The sequence below is a fragment of the Marmota monax genome, unplaced genomic scaffold (genome assembly GCF_021218885.2).
Source record: "Marmota monax isolate L192 unplaced genomic scaffold, Marmota_monax_Labrador192_F-V1.1 WCK01_AAM20220418_F8-fsc00298, whole genome shotgun sequence".
NCBI classification, from domain to species: domain Eukaryota; kingdom Metazoa; phylum Chordata; class Mammalia; order Rodentia; family Sciuridae; genus Marmota; species Marmota monax.
Window position 1 is genome coordinate 985,472 of NW_026694888.1, and position 18,268 is coordinate 1,003,739.

General features: G+C 61.9%; 1 protein-coding gene across 22 annotated transcripts in view; it reads left to right on the forward strand.

Annotated features, from left to right (window-relative positions):
- Positions 1–18,268, forward strand: part of Kif1a (kinesin family member 1A) — an 83,747-nt gene that overhangs the window by 17,981 nt on the left and 47,498 nt on the right. For 11 of the 22 annotated variants that reach the window (XM_058573431.1, XM_058573434.1, XM_058573436.1 and 8 more), the window contains exons 2-14: positions 3,842–4,009; positions 7,747–7,823; positions 8,127–8,306; positions 8,874–8,939; positions 9,321–9,499; positions 10,512–10,623; positions 11,687–11,764; positions 12,279–12,344; positions 13,048–13,065; positions 14,908–14,983; positions 16,257–16,335; positions 16,968–17,110; positions 17,559–17,585. In XM_058573431.1, coding sequence (XP_058429414.1) covers positions 3,904–4,009; positions 7,747–7,823; positions 8,127–8,306; positions 8,874–8,939; positions 9,321–9,499; positions 10,512–10,623; positions 11,687–11,764; positions 12,279–12,344; positions 13,048–13,065; positions 14,908–14,983; positions 16,257–16,335; positions 16,968–17,110; positions 17,559–17,585 — 1,207 coding nt within the window. In that variant the 5' untranslated portion in view covers positions 3,842–3,903. The remainder of the gene's footprint in view (positions 1–3,841; positions 4,010–7,746; positions 7,824–8,126; positions 8,307–8,873; positions 8,940–9,320; positions 9,500–10,511; positions 10,624–11,686; positions 11,765–12,278; positions 12,345–13,047; positions 13,066–14,907; positions 14,984–16,256; positions 16,336–16,967; positions 17,111–17,558; positions 17,586–18,268) is intronic. The other 11 variants (XM_058573435.1, XM_058573440.1, XM_058573442.1 and 8 more) reach the window with 1 other exon arrangement.

Genomic DNA, 18,268 nt, shown 5'->3' on the forward strand with positions numbered 1-18,268 from the left:
CGCGGTTACAGTGTTCACAATGCGCTGGTTTTATAAAAGGAGCAGGGGAAGGGAAGGGCTATAGTTAAAATAGCTTCTGTTGGATCTTACATCCCAATTAAGGTGAAACACTGTATTCTGAGAATGGACTGCGGACTTTCCGCTTCTCCCAGTACCACCACTTTGGAGGTTTGGATTCCAACGTATGAATTGGAGGGACACAAATGCTCAGACTGGGCACCCCCATTCCACGGCTTTCTCTTGGGTTCCACTTACGTGGTGTTAGGCCATGTCACTGGGACCTCACGTCTATATTTTCCATCTTTTTTCTCTTTTTTCATTTTCTATTGCCTGTCTTCCCATTTGTTAACACTGCCTTCAGTTGTATCTAATCTCTTGAGTTCTTAATTCCAGTTATCACATTTTTTAATTCTAAAATTTTCATTTGATTCTTCATAATTTCCATTCCTCTGGGAAAATTCTCCATTTTCCACTTACTTCCTCTTTTTCTCTTACATGTTGAACATACTGATCATGATTATTTTTAAGACCTGTTTGATCACTCCCAGGTCTGAATCCTGCAGAGGTACATTTCTTTTGTTTGGTCTTTGTGTTTTTATTTTATTTTCCTCTTTGTTTTTGATCATGTGGTCCTGTCTCTTCATGCCTTTATACTTTGATATGTATTACATCACCTGCTAAAATACGGCGCTCCCTGAGGCCTCAAAAATCAGGTCCCACTGTGACTTCTGGGGTTCTCCTCCCGGAGGACCTTGAACTCAGGTCTTTTTCCCTAACAGCACCTGGCCCTGAAGTTTTCTCTTGATTTTCAGAGATTTTCTGCTTAGACTTTTAAAGTTCGATCCCACTTGCTGTGTTCAGTGGCACAAGCCTGTAATCCCAGCAGTTTGGGAGGCTGAGGCAGGAGGACTGCAAGTGGGAGGTCCACCTGAGTAACTTAGTGACCCTTAGCAACTTGGGGAGACCCTGTCTCAAAAGTCTGAAGTACGGAGGATGTACCTTAGTGGTAAAGCACCCTTGATTTCAATCTTCAGTATTAAAAAAAAAAATCCCACCTCTTATACCTCATTCAGAATTTGGCAACTGTCTTAAGGGAGGAACTGGTGTTTTAGTCTCCGACTCTTTCCCTGGGATCTTGGCCTCTGGAGCCTGTTTCTCTCACCATGAGCTCTGCAGGTTTCTCTGTCCCTGGGCAACCACTCTCTGCCTGAGAAGACTCCAGACGCCCAGCCCCGCCCAGCCCCGTGCTGTGCCTGGAATGCAAATGTGCTGCCATAGTGTGTGGGATGAGGCTGCTGTCCGGCAGCCCTGCTCTGGGATCTTGGCCTTCCGCCCCTCTGCTTCTGTAGCGCTTTAACACTCACGGCTTCCCCAGTGCCGTGTGGGCAGCCTGGGGTGGCCACCTGCACTCTGCAGTCTTCCTGGTCATGCGGATTTTCGCCCCAGATGGGAGTCTGCAGCTCAGAGTGTTCATGTGGTGCTCCCGGAGAGGAAGTTCTCGCTCCGTTGCTCAGTGTGGACAGCCAGTTGTCCCAAGGCTGATCTTACCCGGTGCTCTGGGAGGCAGCACTGGGGTGCTGGGTGGGGCTGACTCATCTCCCCCTGAGCTCCTGTGGCTGTCATTTCAAGGCTCTGGGACTTACAATGGCTTCATAGCCTCCAGGGTGGCTGGGAGGGATTTCTGCCTTTTTTCTTCTTATTTTTAAAAAATCTCTTCTCTTACCACATTTCATTGAACATCCTGCTGGGATATTCTGATTATGGGGATCACACTGAGTGGTGTTATGGTTTGGAGGTGAGGTGTCCCCAAAGCTCACATGAGAGACAGTGCAAGACGGTCCAGAGGAGACCAATCTGTGATCAGTCCCCTGGTGGGACTAACTGCGTGGCGACTGAAGTGGCGTGGGTGTCGGTGCGGCTGGGGGAGGTGGGCATGGGACGTGGCTGTGGGTATGTATCTGTACGTGGGGAGTGAGGTTCTGCTTCTTGGTCACCATGATGTGAGCTGCTTCCCCCTGCCACCCTCCGCCGTGATGTTCAGCCTCACCTCAAGCCCCAAGGAATGGACCGGCCTTCTAGGACTAAGACCTCCGAAACCGTGAGCCCTCCCATAGACCTTCTTCCCTGAAGTTGTTCTGACTAAAACAGTTGGTGTAGCTAAACTGGGGAGGACTGAACACTTTGCAGTGTTGAATTGGACCCCTGCTTCTCGATGCTTCTCCGTTTCCAGCTGTCGCTGTCTCAGCCCTTGGGATTACCTGGTCACAGGGGAGAGCCTTTTGAGGGACACAGGAGTGCTGCTACCTGCTGCTCAGAATCTCGCTCACAGCAGCCTCTCGCTCACAGTCTCTTGGCCTCACAGGCACAGGAACTTGCCAACATTATCAAACACAGGTCCTCAGAGAAGTGCACCCTTTTGTCTACTCCTGGGTGGTCACTTGTAGATTCAAGAGGACACACAGTAAGGGACCCACCACAGAGTGCAGTCAGGCTGTGCCCTGAGGCTGCAGGACTGTGTGGGGGTGGTGGCTCAGGCTGGCCAGCGTGCACTGTTGGGCTGGTTGGGGAGGACAGCCTGCCTCTGGCCTGCCTGTGCTCCCTTCTCTGTCTGCAGAGATGGTCCTCCTTCCTGATCCTGGGTCCCCAGAGGGCAGCTCAGAGGGACTGCCCCTCAATCCAGATAAGAGTCTGCAACAGTCCGGGAAGGGCACCTTTGTGCCAGATTGTCCTGGGGTGAGAGGAGTGGGCAGGGGGACAAGACAGAAGATGGCCTTTTCAGAAGGGGGGCCTGGGGGACTCTCTGGGGGGGATTTAAGGAGCCCACCCTTAGCCATTGCTCTAGCCTCTACTGTTGGGGGCTCACTGTCAGCAGGCAGCCAAGCCGGTGTCCATGGCAGTGGGTGACAGCCCTGAGAAGCCCTCTTCCTGTCCTGCTGAAGGAACTCTGCTTCCCGGGGCTCTGGCCCCCAAGAGGGACCCCTTGCCCTTCCACAGGAGTTCAGTTGCTGTGACTGTTGCTCTGCCAGAACCCATCCCTCTCCCTGTCCCTGGGAGCACCGTCCTGACCCAGGACCCTGGGTGGGACAGCCAAGGACCTGCCCGCAGCCCTGGAGAGCGCTTTCCATCGGCTGACCTCCCTGTTCCGCAGGAGTTTCCAGTTCTGGGACCTGAGGGGCAGAGTTGCTTTGGGGCCATGGACCTCCACCCTGTGGCCCAGGGGACTGTCACACAGCGGGGCCCCGCAGGTTGCATGAACTGCCCGTGACTTGGGGGTTCCCAGTCTGCTGCCTGCTGTTCAGTGTGACTTGGGCGCAGCTTCAGGGTTATCCTTCATTCCTCCTGAGAGGGTCACGGGCAGCAGGAAATGGTGCTAAAGGGAGGCTTCTGCGCCTTGTTTAGGGCCCTGTGGTTCTTTTGAGTGCTGAGTTAAGTGCTTTAAGTGCTTGGTCCTGCTAATGCAGAGACCACACTGTGACTGGCTGTGGCTACCAACCCGGGCCCAGGGTGGAGGCTGCAGTCAGACGCCCTTGACTTGGATCTTGGGCTTGTGCAGCCCCCACCCGGGGCTGCATCCTTAGGGGACCCTTCCCCAGGATCCCCAGGACCCCGCCATGGCTTGAGGGTCACCTTCAGGCCAGGTGCTTCCTGCTTCTTGTCCTGGGATGGAGCTTCTCCCGGCTCCACACCCCCACGCCCCTGTGCTGTACGCTTTCTCCCTGTCGGCCGCTGCTGCACGTCCTGCTGGGGTTGGAAGGGAGTGGAGACTTCTGTGGGTTCCAGCAGCACCCTGATCTTGGGTCTTTGGATATTGTTTCTAATTTGCATTTTCCTTTTCCCCAAGGTATCTCCCACCCTTGCCGGGGCTCCTGCCACCACTAGGAGTGACCGACAAAGGCCGCAGAGATGGCTGGGGCCTCGGTGAAGGTGGCGGTGCGAGTCCGCCCCTTCAATTCCCGAGAGATGAGCCGTGACTCCAAGTGCATCATCCAGATGTCAGGAAGCACCACCAGTGAGTACTAGGGACGTCACTGGTCCCCAGGCACCTTGTGTCTCTGGGTCAGGCCCCTCGGCCAGCCCGGCCCTCCTGGAGCCACAAGCTCCTGGTCACAGTGTCCTGCAGTTGCTGGGGCCGACCACACACTGAGGCCCACAGCAGCCGGCTGCCGCCCACGGCTCCCGAGCCTGAGCCAGGTGTGGACAGGCCGCCCTCCCTCTGGGTTGGCACCTGCCTCTTCCAGCCTCCAGCTCAGGTCCCATCTCTCCTCGTTGTCACCCGGCCTTCTCCCTGGCATGCCTGTGTTCCCATGTGACCTTTTATAGGGACACTAATCACAGGATTTAGGGCCACCTTAACCCAGGATGACCATGTTTTAGAAAATAATCACCTCTCCTCCAAAGACCCTGTTTCCAGATAAGTTCACGCTCGAGGGTCCTGGGGGCAGCGTTGGGGCACTCCTTAGCTCAGGACAGCCACTGCCCAGGTTTCCAGGTTTCTCCAGCCTCTCAGCCTCTGGCCAGCAGGAGGCTGGCCTCGACACGGGGTTAGGAAACAGCAAGGTAGAGGAGGGAGGTTCCGGAAGGCCAGAGGCCAGGACTGCCCGGAGGTCCTGCGCAGGCCAGGCTGCTGGGGGCGGAAGCCAGGCTGGCGGGAGCTGCTTTGTCTTCCACTAGAAGGCTGTTTAGTGAGGTGCCGTGGACACGGTGCAGTGGACCCGGAGACGGCAGACCCAGGTGTTCAGCTCACTCAGTTTGTATGACCGCAGCACAGGGGTGGCGAGCTCTGGCCAGCACCAGCTGCCCTCCATGCCTGGCCCCTCTGGCCTCCCGCCCTGGGCAGGCAGCCTCTCACACCATGGGCAGGGCTGGCCCTGGGCCCTCCACCCCTGGTCCTGTGTGAGCAGGCGTCACTTCAGTTCTGGGGCTGGCTGGGCTTGGCAGGTGGCTGGGGACTGGCTGAGTGGGCCCAACGGTACCCAGCACTGGTTCCATACTACACCTCCTCATCCTCGAGGTGGAGTATGGCAGGGCCTTTCGCCCACAGGGGCCGCCCCAGGGAGGGGCTCTTCGACCTGGAATGGCCACCTGGCTGGGGTGGTGGCCTCGGCCTCCAGGAGTGAGCATTTGGGCGTCATGGGGGAGGGTGCAGGGACACTCGAGGTCCCGTTGTGTGAGGTCATCACTGGGGTAAATGATGCTCTTACTGGAGTGTCCTGTGACCCAGCTTTGAGCCAGCAGGATCAGGGCAGCCTGCGCCTCCATCCCTGGCTGCAGAGCTTGGCCCGGCCACGCGGAGCCGGGTTCCTCCTTGTGGCCACGTCCTCGTTTGCAAGGGGGCAGGCTTTGAAGCCCCAGAAAACTTCCATCTCTCTTTGGGTCAGAGCAGGAGAAGTGACCAGTGAGCCCCTTTGCAGGCCCTTGGCTGGCCTGTGATGGCCCCTCGGGCACCTCAGAGGCTCTGACCATCCTGGGCTGAAGCTAATGCCAGGTGGGTCCAGGAAGCAGGGCCCAGGAGTGACGCCCGGCTGTGCTCTCAGCCAGCTTGCTGGGACTGCACCTGCACCCCTTTGGGCCTCTGTGTCCCTGCCAGTGGAGACGGTGCTGCTGGATACCCCCACACTCCACTTCCGGGTTGTTTCTGAGTCCTTCAGTCACTGAGGAAGTTCCAGGGCACGGCCCCTTGTCCTGTCTCAGCTGTGTAGACCGGGACCCTGGGCCCAGGGTGGGGGTGATCTGGGCTGGGACAGGACTCTCCACCCCAGGTCACCCCCTCTGGTGCTGGGGAAGGGGGTAGCGCCTCCATGCCACGGGGAGGTGGTGCCCATGTGCGTTGCCTGGGTCTCCATAGAGGGCCTCCAGCTGAGCGGCTCCAGATGCCCGGCCCGTGTCCTCCCAGTTCTGGAGACCAGGGTGGGACAGCGAGGTGCGTGGCTGCTGTGGCCCCATGAGCCTGCCAATCCCCGACACGGCTCCACCCTCCTCACCTCTTCCCAACCTGCTCCCCCCAGGTGCGTCCACTGGGATGGGCCTCATGAGTGAGCGGGGGACCAGGCAGGTCCTGGCGGGCTCCGGTGAGAGGCCACCTGGTGCCCCCTCGCTGGCTGGCTGCAGGGACATTCAGACTCCAGGAGTCGCTCCGTGAAGTCGCTACACCGTCCCTGTTCCCTCTGGTGGTCACCTGGTGTGGGCCTCGCCCTGAAGGCCCTCCTCTCTCTCCCTCCTGCGGCTGCTCCTGGAGGCAGCTGGACAGGGCCCCCACAGCCCCAAGGACAGGGCCGTCATGGTCTCACCCCTACCCTCCTGCTGGGGCCTGAGGATGGGAGGGGGGTCTGCTGCAGTGACTTTGGTGCTCCATGGCCGTCCCTGACCATGGCCTTCATCTTTGTCCCCCTGCCTGCCACCTGTGTCTTCACAGACACCCTCCTCGTGTGTGTCTGTCTCCAAATGTCCCCTTTCTAAGGTCACAGTTCCATGGGATTGCCCCTGCCCCCGCCCAGTGACCTCATCTTAACCAATCACACCTGCACTGGCCCTGTCTCCAAATAAGGTCACATTGAGCTGCTGGGCCATAGGACGTGAAATCGTGGCTTTGGGTGGACATGAACTGAGGAGGACACAACTCCTTGCTCTTGGGGAGGGCTTTTGTTCTTGATCCTGTCACCCTGGGTTACGGCAGGTGTCCTGGAGGCCATGCGGTGTCCAGTCAGGCCAGGGAAACCAGTGCTGGGAGGACAAACCTGGCCTTCATCTCAGGCCTTGGGGCAGACTCAGGAGGGACTTCCCTCATCAGACTAGATGATGTGATGGCCATGGTCCCCCAGGGCCTAGGGGTCTAGGCTCCTCGTGGATGTGAGAACCCAGGGTGCGGTCTGTCTCTGGCCTGGGGGCTGCAACAGCTCTCTATCAACAAAGTTATCTGGGTTCTGATGGACCAGAGCGCAGTGGGTACAGTGGCCTGGGGGCTGGGGACCAAGTCCTCTCTGTCCTGGCTCAGGGGACACGGGCCTGTTGGCTGAGACAGCCCCTGGGTGGGAGTCAGAGGGAGGCGTGCTGGGCTCCAGGGGAGCTCCGGGACCCCTGTAGGCCCCGGTGCGGGGCATCGAGGCCAGCTCCTGGCCTGCCCCTGGTTTGAAGGAGCCCATTTTGGAACACAACCGCGGGTGTCTGGAGCTGGGCTTGGAGCTCGTGGGGGGGGGGGGTCGAGGCTTGGTGCCGGTGGTGGGTGGTGTGCAGAGGACTGACCATGCTCTGGCCCTACTGCCGGCCGAGAAGGCTGACAGGGGAGGAGAACCCCAGGTGCCCGCAGCAGGGGAAGCCAGCATGCCGCAGCCAAAATGCCCAGTGAGCCACAGGGTGCCCAGGCTTCTGGGTGCTTCTAGGGCACGGCTGCCAAGCAGGACATAGAGACCAGCGTGGGGGTGGCAAGCAGGCCCTGGACCCCAGATGGGGTGGGCTGTGGCTTGTGGTGTCACCTGTCTGCTGGCAGGAGCGCTGTGGGCCACCTCTGGCTGGAGGTCCACAGGGGCCTGTGAGCATCTGCAGGAGGGTCCTGTGGGACCTTCAGGCATCTGTGGGAGGCAGGGTCTACCACGGAGGGGGCAGGGGGGACTCGCTGCCTGGAAGGGGACCTGTTCCCAGTTTGGGAGCTTGGCTTCCTTGGAAACTGCTCCCACCTTTGGGGCACAGAATTCCTGTCCGTGTCCCTCTCGGTGCCACCCTGACCACCTTCCCTGTGTCCCCTCTCTGCAGCCATCGTGAACCCCAAGCAGCCCAAGGAGACGCCCAAGAGCTTCAGTTTCGACTACTCCTACTGGTCCCACACCTCGGTGAGCCAGGGCTGGGCCAGTGTGTGGTGGTGTGGACCCTGGCTCTGGCCAGCTCGCAGTGTGGCCCCCGGGATTCCCTCCACCTCTTGAAGTGGCATGCTCCCTCTGAGTGGGGCGAGGACCCCACCTGCTCCCCTGGTGGGTGCCTCTGAGCTGGGCCTGTGCTGCTTCCCGCAAAGGCACCCCCACTGGCTCTCAGCTCTCACCTGGGATGCAGAGGCCCCTCCCCAGGGCAGGCGTCCCTCCTCCTGCACTGTCCCTGGACACGGTGGCCATCCTCAGGAACTGCCCCTTCCTCCCCAGCCCGAGGACATCAACTACGCCTCGCAGAAGCAGGTGTACCGGGACATCGGCGAGGAGATGCTGCAGCACGCCTTCGAGGGCTACAACGTGTGCATCTTCGCCTATGGACAGACAGGGGCGGGGAAGTCCTACACCATGATGGGCAAGCAGGAGAAGGGCCAGCAGGGTATCATCCCACAGGCAGGTGGCCGCTGGCCAGGAGGAGGGAGCCGGTGGGAAGGCAGACTGGGCGGTCAGTGGGGCAGGGCAGGAGGCAGGCGGAGGGACGACCAGGAGGCACGCACCAGGTGGGGACGCACCAGGAGGGGACGGCTGAAGCTGCTGGCTGGGGTGGGCTGGGAGCTGGCTGTGCACAGGCGTCCAGAGCGAGGGGTGACCAGACACGAGACACAGATGGCTCCTCAGATGCCACCAGAGCTCTGGTCTCCCCCCGTCCAGTGCCACGCCCCCGGCAGGATCTGACCTGTCGGGGAGAAAGACGGTGGGAACCCCCGTGGGTGGCAGCTCCCGCCTCATGCCCTCGGGGTCGGGGTGACAAGCAGAAGTCCCTCTGAGAGGATCAGGTCTCACCAGGGGACCTGGAACCAGAGGACACCAGCCCCTGGGCTGCAGGCTTTTTTTGGTGCCTTCACATTGGGATGTGCGTTGTGACAGGAGGGCCTGGCAGAGCAGTGTCCCCTTGGCCATGGGGGATGGGGTTCCGGGGGCCATCAGTCCTCCGAGCTGACTCTCCCTCTGTCCTTACAGCTCTGTGAAGACCTCTTCTCCCGAATCAACGACACAACTAATGACAACATGTCCTACTCCGTGGAGGTAGGGCTCCCTGCTGGACACCTGCAGGGGACAGTGGGGTCCCAGAAGCCACCCCTAAGGCAATGGAGTCCCAGGTCCTGTCCCTAAGGCAGTGGGGTCCCAGGTGCCGTTCCCAGGGCAGTGCTTTGCCACTGGTCTGTGCCCTCAGCTTGTCATTGCTTGTCCCCGGGGCCGCCCCGCCGGCTCCCCTGTGCGGTCTTGTCCCCGGGGCCGCCCCGCCGGCTCCCCTGTGCGGTCTTGTCCCCGGGGCCGCCCCGCCGGCTCCCCTGTGCGGTCTTGGAGACGTGTGGAGCACAGCTGTTGAGTGAGTGGCTACTCGGCCCCGTGCTGGGACGGGTGTCTGGGGGCTGCCTGGCCCCTGATGGTGTGGCTGTCCTGCAGGTCAGCTACATGGAGATTTACTGTGAGCGTGTCCGTGACCTCCTGAACCCCAAGAACAAGGGCAACCTGCGCGTGAGGGAGCATCCGCTGCTGGGGCCCTATGTGGAGGACCTCTCCAAGCTGGCTGTCACCTCCTACAATGACATCCAGGACCTCATGGACTCAGGGAACAAGGCCAGGTGGGGGATGCTCCTTGCCCTCCACCCTCGCCATGCCTGACACTGTTAGTCCCCGAGGAGGACCACCTTCCCCTCTGCCCAGCTCTTGGCGCCCGAGGGTCCCTGTTGGGGTCTGCCTGGTGGCCCTGATTTCCTCATGAGTCTGGGGCCATCAAGGGCATGTGCCAGCCTGGGAGAGACCCAGACCCCCTGGTTCAGGGGACACTGTCACCTACGTGAGGGCTGCTTCTCTCTGGGAGTGGGCAATGTGACCTTGTGCCCTCCAGCTGAGGGCTTTGTGTTCTCTGTGGGGTGCTGGCCCCTCCAGTAGGGCCAGTCTTGGTCCCCGAGGGCAGTGCTCTGATAGCCCAGGGGTTCTGAGACTGTGAGAGCTGCCCTGCCCTGGCTTCCTCCTGGACACTCTGTGTTCTGTGACCACTGTCCCTCTCTGCCACAGAGACTCCCCTCGAGGCCATTGCCTAGTCGGCCGCCTCTGGGTGGGGCTGACCCATCCTGAGCCCTCTCTCCACCATTCCCCAGGCAGCCTCTTGGCACCTGGTGACTGAGTCTGGGGACATTCTCTGAGGTCCCTGGCAGGTTGGGGCAGTATGGGAACCAAACCCCGGCCCTCTCTGGCAGGCTTGGGCTCTCTCCTCTGGAAGGTCGCCCTGCTGGCCCTGGCATCTCCTGGGCATAGGGTGGGCTACTGGGCTCTCTGGAGAGGATGGCGTGGGCAGGAGGGTGGGATGTGGTGGACATACTCTTTCTCTTCCAAGGGGCTTTCTCACACCAGGGCCCTCAAGGACCTCTGCCCTGCTGGGGTTCCTGAGCCCCTGGGAGCAGGGAGCACCCCTCGGTCATGGCATCCCCATGAGGGACAAGGACCCCCATGGTGGGCAGTGGGAAGGCTGAGCAGGAGGCTGGCAGGAGGCATGGTCACCCCTGCCTGGCCCGAGCAGCCCTGTAGCCTGCTCCTACCATGGGGTGGCCTGACATGGGACAAGGGTGATCTTGTGTGGCTTCCTGCTCCCAGGACGGTGGCAGCCACCAACATGAACGAAACCAGCAGCCGCTCTCACGCCGTCTTCAACATCATCTTCACCCAGAAGCGCCATGATGCAGAGACCGACATAACCACTGAGAAGGTGAGTGGGGGCCCAGGCAGGCGGCGCCACCAAGAGCAGTGGCAGCACAAGGACCCCAACCACACACTGGCCTGTGAGATGTGGGCACCGCCCTCTGCCAGGAGCAGGTGCTGCCCGTCTGCCACCTGGTGTTGGTTCCAGTGGGGTGCTGGCCAGTCTGGGAGGCCACCTCATCTCAGAATGTGGGGCGGCCTGGGTGTGGAGGGGATCGGGGTTCAGGGACCGGGTCCTCCTCCCTCCACCTCCTGCTGCTGGGCAGTTTTGGTGGGGTCTGTGGGGATGTCCCAGGCAGCACCAAGGACAGAGGTGAGGCGGCATGCCTGGTACCCCCAGAAGTGGCAGCAGAGGTGGGGTGGCAGGGCCAGTTAGTAGTCGGAGATGCCCGTGGGTTCTGGTGCAGGCGGGCAGGGCTGCGTCCTCTGCCTTCACTGGGAGCCGGGCCCTTACCAGGAGCAGGGCCTCGGTCGGGCACCAGCATCTTCAGCTAGGGACGCCCTGCCTGAGGGCACACCCTGCCCACTGCCCCTGTCCCATGTGCCCCTCCCACACACTTGAAGTTCTTGGTGGACCGGTGGGCACCCTCTCCTGGCCCTGTATCCCAGGGGCTCCTGGAGGGGGAGTGGGCAGGCCTGGGCCTCTCCCTGCCTGCCTCTGACTGTGCCCCACCCCTGAGCCCCGCCCAGGCCTCCTCCAGTCTCCTCAGAGGGGTTTCCCCGGCGGCTCAGGTCTGCTGAGGGCCTGTATGAAGTGTGTCTCAGTCCCTGGAGGTGCTGGGGGGGTCACCTCAGGGCCACCTCCAGTTGACCCCTTGAGGTAGTAAGAGGAAGCTCAGGGAGGCCGAGGGGGGCTGGGACCAGAAGGAGGGCATGGTCAGAGCCCAGGCAGACGGCCGCTGGCTCCTCCGTCACTGGTCAGGGCCCTGAGGGTCCCTCTGTGTCCAGGCCTGTTAGACAGCCAGTGGGCCTGCCTTTGGTGTGGCTTAAGAGCAGCTGGGCCTCCCTGGGGTGGGCTGGCCACCACTATGGATGCTCTGTGGGAGAAGCTGACGCATCTGCCGTTGCAGGTGAGCAAAATCAGCCTGGTGGACCTGGCCGGCAGTGAGCGGGCGGACTCCACGGGGGCCAAGGGCACGCGCCTCAAGGTAGGGCCAGGCTGCTGTGCCACGGGGCTCAGCCAGTGGGGTCCGGTGTCCAGGGAGAGCTGGGCAGGAGGGTCTGGCTGGGGCTGGAGGCGCGGGGCCACAGCCCGGGCAGGGAGTGGGGTCCCAGGCCAGAGCCTTTGGCCTCCAGTGGCCAGAAGACCATTGCTGCTGCCTTGCTTGAGTGAGGACAGGCTCCGGCTGGAAGCCGTACTTCTCCACGGTCCCCCTGTCCTCACACCAACCCTGAGGAGCACGGGCTGTGCACTGGCCTCCTGTGAAGACAGTCTTAGTGTCAAGAAGGAGCGGGTTGGGTTTCCAGAGGGCCCCCTTTGGTCCCCGCCATGACTTGATAGTTGGGAACAGCCCTGGAAGTGGAACCTGGTGAGGACAGGGGCACTGAGAAGAAATGCTGGCCACACCCTAGTGGCCCCTGGGGTCGGCAGGCAGAGTGGTGCCTCTGCCGCACCTTCCAGGCCAGGCCCTGGAGCCCACCTGGACCACTTTCCACCCACAGGAGGGAGCCAACATCAACAAGTCCCTGACCACCCTGGGGAAGGTCATCTCTGCCCTGGCTGAAATGGTGAGCTGGCCCCGGCTTCAGGGCTGGACTGGTGGGAGGTACTGTGGAGGCCCCTCCCTCTGATGCCGAGAGGACATGGGCTGTTGCTCTCACTCCCACGTCTGGAGAGGTGGCTGTGGCCCAAGGGACAGCCCAGAGACGGGCAAGGCTGGACTTGGAGTAGTGGCCCTTGTTCCTCCCTGGGCCTGCAAGACGGGGATGTGCGGCTTTCCTCGTGGTCCTTCCGAGAGAAGTCCACCATGGCCGTGCTGAGCATGTGGATGGCATGCTCGTGGGAGGGCAGGGGTCAGCTCACACTGCTGTTGGCCCCATCCAGGCCACTCTCCAAGGAGGAGCCACAGCCTGGGAGGCAAGGGGCCAGGCTCTATGGGCCCTGCAGAGCCAGCAGCACCCACCCTCACCCAGACACGCAGGCTGTGGACAGAGAAGGACCACTGTCTAGAGAACCTAGCCAACTGAAATGGCTGGGGGTGGGGAAGAGTGCTGGGTGACAGCTGCCTGGTGACACCCGGAGTTTACCTGTTGTCACTCCAGCTCAGGGTGGCCAGTCTTGGTGGGTGGAGGGTGATGGCCACCGGGCAGGTGCTCAGGCCTCTTGCTGCTCTCCTGCCCTCTGTGCCTACCAGTCCTCCCCTCTCCACATGCTCTGGGGCCGCAGCCTCAGCCCAGGTCCTCAGACTCTTTCTGTCCTCTCTCTTTTCAGGACTCTGGGCCCAACAAGGTAAGCGGCTTCCTTCAACCCCAAGGGCAGGAGGCTGGAGGCAGAGCACTGGCCCAGCCCCTGTGCACACCTCAGCTGGGCAGCCCACCCCCCACCTCTTCCCTCAGCGGGGAAACGCACCAGTCCCCCCAGCACAGAGGCGCGCAGCCCTGCCTTCTGGCCCCACAGTGCAGTGGGGAGATCGGTGGTAAACAGCAGCGAACAAAGAGAAAACGCCACTATCAATCAGGATGGATCCCTAGGGAGGAAGGGCCGCGAGAGTGGCCGACAGGAGAGGCAGTCTTCAGTTGGCTGGGATAGGGAGGCTTCCTAAGGGAAGTGGCCTGGAACAGAGACCTGAGCCATGGGAGGACCTGCCAGGCAGGTTGTAAGCACCTGTGCCCTGTAGTCGGAGGGGACAGAGTGAGATGCACAGGTGGCCAGAGGTTGCTGGTGGGAGGACACGGGAGAGGCATGTGTGCAAGGTGTGAGGAATTCAGGAAGGAAGTCCATGAGGAACTCTGCAGGAAGTGCGCAAGGGTGTGTGTGCAATGGGGTGAGGCGGGTGAGCGCTGTGGGCAGCTGTGAAACTACGCGTGATAAACCAAGGAACTGTGCAAAGAGTGTGTGAGGATCTGTGAGGAGCCATGAGGACCTGTGTGTGAACTGTAAGAAACTCTGAGGATCTGGGTGAGGATCTGTGTGAGGATCAGTGTGAGGATCTGAGCATCTGTGAGGATCTGTTTGAGGACCTGTGAGGATCTCTGTGAGGATCTGTGTGAGGATCAGTGTGAGGATATGTGAAAGGATCTATGAAGGTCTGTGTGAGGATCTATTTGCAGATCTGTGTGAGGATCTGTGTGAGGGTCTATGTGAGGATCTCTGCGAGCATCTGTGTGAGGATCTGAGCATCTGTGAGGATCTGTTTGAGGACCTGTTTGAGGATCTGTTTGGAATTGTGAGGAACCTGCTCTCGGTCTCAAACCTGCTTAAGGTTTATGTCCTTTGAGCTGGTGGGGTTCCTCCTGGGTCATCCTGGAGCATGGCGGGGGTATGTGTCCAGAGAAATGGCACAGCCCTCGGATGGCACCCAAGTGCACCTCCATGGTGTGGGCACCAGGGGACGGGGCCTGTCTGCTGGCCACAGCAGTGCTCATCTAACTCTTCCCAGCCAGGGCATGGAAAGCAGGTAGATGTGGAGAGTAGCTCAACACCACCGTTAGTGAAGTCAAGCCGGCTGGCAGTGCCCCTGAGCTACAATTCCCAGCAGCCATGCCCGGGGCAGGCATGAACCCGGGTGATGGTCTTTACCTTAGAGTAGTGGAGAGACTTGGGGTGCTCCTGCTGAGGGGAGGGGAGGGCAGTCTAGCACAGGAGGCTATGAGCTGGCTTCTGGAGGACAGGAGGGACTTGGGTGGGAAGAGGGTGTCCTGTGGCGGGGACGTGGAGGCAAAGGTGCGGTGGAGGGCACGAGGCTCAGATAGTCTTGGCCACCTGGGGCTTTTCCCTTGGTCAGAGTTGCTGGTGGGCTTCAGGGAGGGGGATGGGCTCAGATCCGTCCTAACGTGGGACGCCGTGGCCAGTGATGCCCATACTTCTGGGCTCGGGCCCAGCCAAGTGGCCCAGACGCAGCAGGGACGCACCAGGAAGGCCCTGAGGATTGCCAACTCATCCTTATTCTAGCCCAGGGTGGAGGTGCCAGCAGGGGGCACCCAGGGCTGGAGAGGCCTGGGGACAGGCAGCTAGCTGACCCTATCCTGCCCTCACCCCGCCTGTGGCTCTGGGGCCCACAAGGCAGGCTCTGTGCTCCCTCCTCCCTCTGCTGCCCTCCTGGGCCCGGGCTGACCATGAATATCCCCACAGAACAAGAAGAAGAAGAAGACAGACTTTATCCCCTACCGGGACTCCGTGCTGACCTGGCTGCTCCGCGAGAACCTGGGTGAGGACTGACAGTCGGCCTGTCCCCAGGGCCCTATGTCCTACCAGGGGCCATGCCATCATCCCACCTGGGAGGTCCAGCCACCAGGCCTCCTGCCCTGTCTGGGCCAAGGCTGAAGTGGCCCAGAGGGGTGGCTGCCCACAGTGCACTGTGCAGGCCTAGGTGAGGCGGCTACCCGCAGTGCGCACCCAGGGCAAGTCCAGGAAGCCAGGAGGCTACAGAGCACTGGCCCCCAGCTCCTGCCGGTGACTCTCGGTCCCCACCTGTAACAGGGACGTGGGACACGGAGGATCTGGAGAACCCCACTTGCTTGCTGGGATTTGGGGGCTGCTGTAGATTTGCCCTTGTCCCCATCTGCGTCCCGAGCAGTGAGAGTCACAGGGAGATGAAGATTGGGTGTGCCTGACATTGACCCTGTCCCTCCCAGAAATGACTCTAGGGTCCCCCAGCTGTGTGTAGCTGCAGAAGTGGTGCTCAGGAGGTCAACTGAGTCTCAGGCCGACCTGGTGAACAGCGGGGGCTCCTGGCCTCCCCAGTTGTGTGCGGGACATGCAGACCCTGGTGGCCTGGCTCTGCACCCCACGACCAGCTGGGCTAGAGCCAGCACCCCTGTCAGGCAGCTCTGCCCCGTGGAGAAGAGGGCAGGTGGGCCCCACCGGGGGGCAGAGGTGTCCTAGGAACGGCTGTCCTTTCACCTGGGACACAGGGCCGTGCCAGCGTTAGCCCTAGTGTGGAGCAGGGGGAGATCCCCTATGTCACCCTTTTTGGGGCCTGACATGGCACTTTGCCCAGGCCCTTCTTGCTGTCACCTCCAAGTCCCTGTGGGAATTCCCTAGGGAACCACTTCCAGGACATGGCCCGTGGACACAAGTCCCTGGGGTCAAGCCGGCAAGACCGTCCATCCCGACCCGGCACACTGACAGGCAGCCCTCCTGAGGGCTGGGGTGGGATCAGCGGGTGATTTTGTTAGGACTGCTGAGGTGGCTGCCCCTGACAGGACATTCATTGCACGAGGAGCCAGGGCACCTGCAGGGTGTGGAAGCATCCAACCCCACGCCTCCACCTCAGCCTAAAGACTAGAGGCCCTACGCCTCCACTGTGGTGAAGAGGAGGCTGCTGGTCACAGAGTGGCCCTGGCAGGAGAAATGGGGGATCCTTGGGAAGGACAGTCCTTGCCACTGTCTGCCCATAGGGTAGCCTGACTCGTGGGGGGAGGTGAGCAGACCCCACTGGGCTGAGAGCCCTCTGTGGTCACCCCGGGCTGTTTCTGCAGGTGGCAACTCGAGGACCGCCATGGTGGCCGCCCTGAGCCCTGCGGACATCAACTATGACGAGACACTCAGCACGCTGAGGTGCGCCCAGCTGGGGGGCCCTGCTACCCCCACCTGGGTGGGGCCTTCATGCTGGTGGTCCTCCTGGACCCTCTGAGGCTGGAGGTGACTGATCTGAGGCTCCTGGGCCTTCATGGGCCCTGTTCTGCTCTCACCACCCTTCAGGGTGCCACGTGGGGCTGCAGGCCAGGCAGGGCCCCGGTGGCTGAAAGGGCTGTGCTGGCAGCTGGGGGCCGCCAGTTAGCAGAGGAGGCAGGGGTGGCCTCCTGGGTGGGGACACCGGGCCTCAGGAGGCTGCCGAGCTTGGCTTTGCCGTTTCTGGCCTCTTGAGTGTGCTCAGTGGGAGGCGGACCTGCACCCTGTGGGAGCCCCTGCCCTTCCTGCACCTGGGTGCTGAGTACGTGAGCTAGACACGTGGGCAGGCAGCCACCTTCCCGCACCTGAGCCCCCCGGGGCCTCCTGGGGACAACACACCATCTGTCCCTCCTCCTTGGCCTCAGTTTCCTCAAGTGGATGAGGAGGGCTGGGTGACCCCCCCCCCTGGGTCTCCTGTGGCCACTGGCCGCAGAGTGACCCCTGGTGGCCCGGTGAGGAGTAGAGCTCTGCTCCCGTCTCGTGAGGGGCCTGTCCCAGCCCACCCCTCTCCTGCCCAGGTACGCGGACAGGGCCAAGCAGATTCGCTGCAACGCCATCATCAATGAAGACCCCAACAACAAGCTGATCCGGGAACTGAAGGATGAGGTGACGCGGCTGCGGGACCTGCTGTACGCCCAGGGCCTGGGTGACATCACCGACAGTGAGTGTCTGCAGCAGCCTGTGCCGGGGACCTCCGACCGGGGCTCCTCAGCATCGTGGCCTCTCTCCTGGGTCTCTGCCTGCTGGCTGGGGCCGGGCTGGGGCAGGGCTGGGGCCGGGGTGGGGACCTGCTGAATCCCTGGCCTGCTCAGCGTTCCCAGACTGCCTCTGGGTGGGAGGCCCTTGGCGGAGGCTCTGGGCAAGGGCCGAGGTCCCTGGCCTGGATGGAGGTGCATGGTTTGGGTTTGGAGCTGGCCCAAGCGGGCCAGAGATGGTTTCCCGAAAGCCCGGCAGGCCCCGGTGCTGCCCACCTGTGTGCCCACTCTGAAGACCTCCGCTGCCTGCGTGCTGCCGCCTGCCCACCGTCGAGCGGGCGAGCTGGCCCTCTGGAGACCAACCTGCTCTTGTGTTTCTCTGTCTTTCCTCCCCCACGCCTGCCCTCCCCGTAGCCAACTCTGTGCCCGGAGGACCCAAATGTGTGTATTCCCAGCACTGCTCTGCTTGTCTGCTTCCAGCCCGGCCGCGGGGGCACAGGGCACCACGGGCTGGGAGGGCAGGCCCCCGCAGGCCGAGGAGCGCCTCCCTGCTCCGCCTCCCCCGGCGCATTCCAGGTCACCTCACCCCCACCGGAAACCGAGGCAGCTGGGAGCGGGCTGCCGCCGAGGCCTTCTCAGGCCCCAGTGGCCAAGGCAGACCCTCTAAGCCCTGAGCTCCAGAAGCCGGGAAGGTCAGAAGGCCCATGCGCCAGGGCCAGGCGGGCCCGAGGGCTCGTCCCAAGCTGTCCTGGTTCAGGCCCACCTCCCCTGCTGTTGCTCCAGCTGCCCGACCCCAGGCCCTGGGAGGGAAGTGCTGGCTCTGAGTGGCTGGCAGGTGCTAGGTGCCACCCGGTCCTGACCAGCCTGTCTCCTCTGGTCCTGACCTGGCTCCCTGGGGTGTGTTTTCTCCCTGACCCCGGGGCACAAGGCCCAGTCTCTGGTGCCCTCCCACAGTGCTGCCCTGTGCTGGCCGCTGCTCTGCTGTGCGTGCTTCTGCTGGGGGCGGGGGGCTGGGCACCCCCCTCTAGGGTGTCACAGCCCAACCCTGGGCTTTGGGGCAGTTGAGCCCTGGGGTGGTGGAGGAGCAGGGGGCTCCCTCAGGAGGGCTTTCTGCTCACCCCCTC